The sequence below is a fragment of the Nanorana parkeri genome, unplaced genomic scaffold (assembly GCF_000935625.1).
Source record: "Nanorana parkeri isolate BGI_ZX_2015 unplaced genomic scaffold, ASM93562v1 scaffold344, whole genome shotgun sequence".
NCBI lineage: Eukaryota > Metazoa > Chordata > Amphibia > Anura > Dicroglossidae > Nanorana > Nanorana parkeri.
Window position 1 is genome coordinate 1,328,343 of NW_017306612.1, and position 2,964 is coordinate 1,331,306.

General features: G+C 47.5%; 1 protein-coding gene across 1 annotated transcript in view; it reads right to left on the reverse strand.

Moving 5' to 3' along the window:
- Positions 1-2,964, reverse strand: part of TDP1 (tyrosyl-DNA phosphodiesterase 1) — a 52,447-nt gene that overhangs the window by 12,711 nt on the left and 36,772 nt on the right. Inside the window, exon 8 of the mRNA XM_018558497.1 lies at positions 2,839-2,941. Within this exon, the coding sequence (XP_018413999.1) occupies positions 2,839-2,941 (103 nt within the window). The remainder of the gene's footprint in view (positions 1-2,838; positions 2,942-2,964) is intronic.

Sequence of the window (2,964 nt, forward strand, 5' to 3'; positions counted from 1 at the left end):
CAGGGTTCGGAGGAGCAGACTAAGTCTCTTGGCCTCTCAATAAACTGTTGCAAGTCTGAGCAGACTTAAGTCCTCCCGCTGCAGTGAGCGGTGATGTAATTACATTGCTGCTCATATATTAGAACTGCTACACGACCGGTAGCCCTGGGGAAGGGTTGGGGCATAGCCGCCACAGGTCCATGAACAGGAAGGAAGTGAATGTGACCCCTGAAAAGCAGAGGATGAAAGAAGAATTACTCAGCGGCTGCTGCAGTAGATGAAACCATGGGTGCAGGCTGAGGAAAGGTACGAGATGTCATTTCCTAACGTGCATTCACATTTCTGAATGGAGTTCTCCTTTAATCATTACAGTGTATAAAAACGAATTCAGTTTTTGAATGAATCTGTTTTCTTAAACACGTCTGGATTCCGGCTCTAATGGCTGTCCCACCGCGCTGTGCCTCTGACTGTTCTGAGCTGGGTCAGCGTAACTCATGACTCCTCTCGTGTTTTAATTCCTTCTGACGCTGCCAGAGTGACCTGGCATCATGCAAAGCATTAAAATAACCAGGTTGAATGTCCCCAGGAAACTGCCCCCCCCTGTGGTTTGGCCCGCTGACGGAAGAGCACTGAACGACCCCATTATCGAGGAGGGGGGGCCCTGGAGATAGAGCGCGGCATTCGTGCCGCACCGGCAGGAAATACCGCTTAGTGCAGTATTAAGGTAAATGGTGGTGTTTACTTAGCGGGAGTTTGTTAACTGCCCCCGCGTACGGAGTGTGTAATATTTCTGTAAGTACCAGCTCTCCGGATACACATAATGAGGCCGGGATTTCTAACACAGTTATACTTAATGGCACTTAATGATACCTGGGAAATTTTAACCCACTGTGACCTTCCGGGCTGGAACATAATCCTGTAACTAATGTTATGTCACACACAAGCACTTCACGGCGTGCCAGGCCTGTGATATCAGATATATATAGCATGCATGTTCCAGGGCTGTCATCCTTTCTTTACTTTTACTGGGAAATTTTAACCCACTGTGACCTTCCGGGCTGGAACATAATCCTGTAACTAATGTTATGTCACACACAAGCACTTCACGGCGTGCCAGGCCTGTGATATCAGATATATATATATATCTGATATCACAGGCCTGGCACGCCGTGAAGTGCTTGTGTGTATATAATATATGTTATGTAACTAATGTTATGTCACACACAAGCACTTCACGGCGTGCCAGGCCTGTGATATCAGATATATATATATATCTGATATCACAGGCCTGGCACGCCGTGAAGTGCTTGTGTGTATATAATATATGTTATGTAACTAATGTTATGTCACACACAAGCACTTCACGGCGTGCCAGGCCTGTGATATCAGATATATATATATATCTGATATCACAGGCCTGGCACGCCGTGAAGTGCTTGTGTGTATATAATATATGTTATGTAACTAATGTTATGTCACACACAAGCACTTCACGGCGTGCCAGGCCTGTGATATCAGATATATATATATATCTGATATCACAGGCCTGGCACGCCGTGAAGTGCTTGTGTGTATATAATATATGTTATGTAACTAATGTTATGTCACACACAAGCACTTCACGGCGTGCCAGGCCTGTGATATCAGATATATATAGCATGCATGTTCCAGGGCTGTCATCCTTTCTTTTCTTTTTAAACCAGCTGAATACATTCCTGACGTGTCACAACATACAGCAACAGGATCAAGTCCCAGCTTCTCCTCTCCAGTTATGACATCAGCATTGTAATAGGAATTAGGGATGCAGCGATACTGATACTAGTATCGGTGCCGATGCCGAGTATTTAGGCAAGTACTCCGATGCCTGGCCCGATACTTCCGGTATCAGGAAGCCGGGCAGAGAGTCATTACACGCTGCCCGGCTTCCTGATTGGCCAGGAAGCCAGCTCCATGCAAGTGACGAGGGTGCATGGAGCCAGCTTCCCGGCCAATCAGGAAGCCGGGCGCTGCGTCATTACACGGAGCCCTGGATTCCTGATTGGCCAGAAAGCCGGCTCCATGCACCCTCGTCACCTGGTGAAGAGAAAGCATGTGGACAGCTTCCCTGCTAATCAGGAAGCCGGGTGGCGAGTCATTACACACCGCCTGGCTTCCTTAATGGGACTTCCGGTATCGGTGCATCCCTAATAGGAATACATAGTAGAGTTGTCTCTGATAATACAATCAAAGCTTACTTTAAAAAAATCCCTTTTATTCAGTGAGCGCCGCCTTCCGTCTGCCAACAACTTCCCGTCTCTTTCCCCGCTGCTGGATGTGATGCAATCTCCATTTCTTAAGACTACATAACCCATCATGCATTGCTTCCAGCCAGCAATGACGATGTTACATTGTTTAGAGTAGGGATGCACCGATACCGTTTTATTGGATTATCTTTCAAGGCTCGCCGATACCGAATACCGATACTGGTACTTCTGGGAGCATGGAGCCGGCTTCCCGGCCAATCAAGAAGCCGGGAGGCGAGTCATTACCCTCCGCCCGGCTTCCTGATTGGCTTGGGAAGCCAGCTGCATGCTGTTTGGCCGGCTCAATGCTGATTTGCCGGAAAGCCAGCTCCATGTTCCCTCGTGGGACAGCCGGTCAGAGAAAATCTTCCTCTGACCAGAAGTTCCGGTATCAGGGGGGAAAGTATCGGAGCACATTGTCAGGGGGGCGCTTTGGGTGGACTGAACCTGCGTTCTTTAAAAGAAAATGTTTTATCCATTCCACGCATCACGCTGTTTGCTGAACACATTCATTCTATACAGAATGTCAAGTTGAGCTGAAAAAAAAGAAACATTACAAATGAGGAAATTAACTTACAAAGGCAGATGGCAGGAAGAGGACTCCCAGTTCATAGGAGCGGATAAACAGCTGGGCGCCGCTCTTCTCCAGGGAACCCCACGCCGCCTTCGACAGATTCGCACTAAAAAAAAAAAAAAAAAAAAG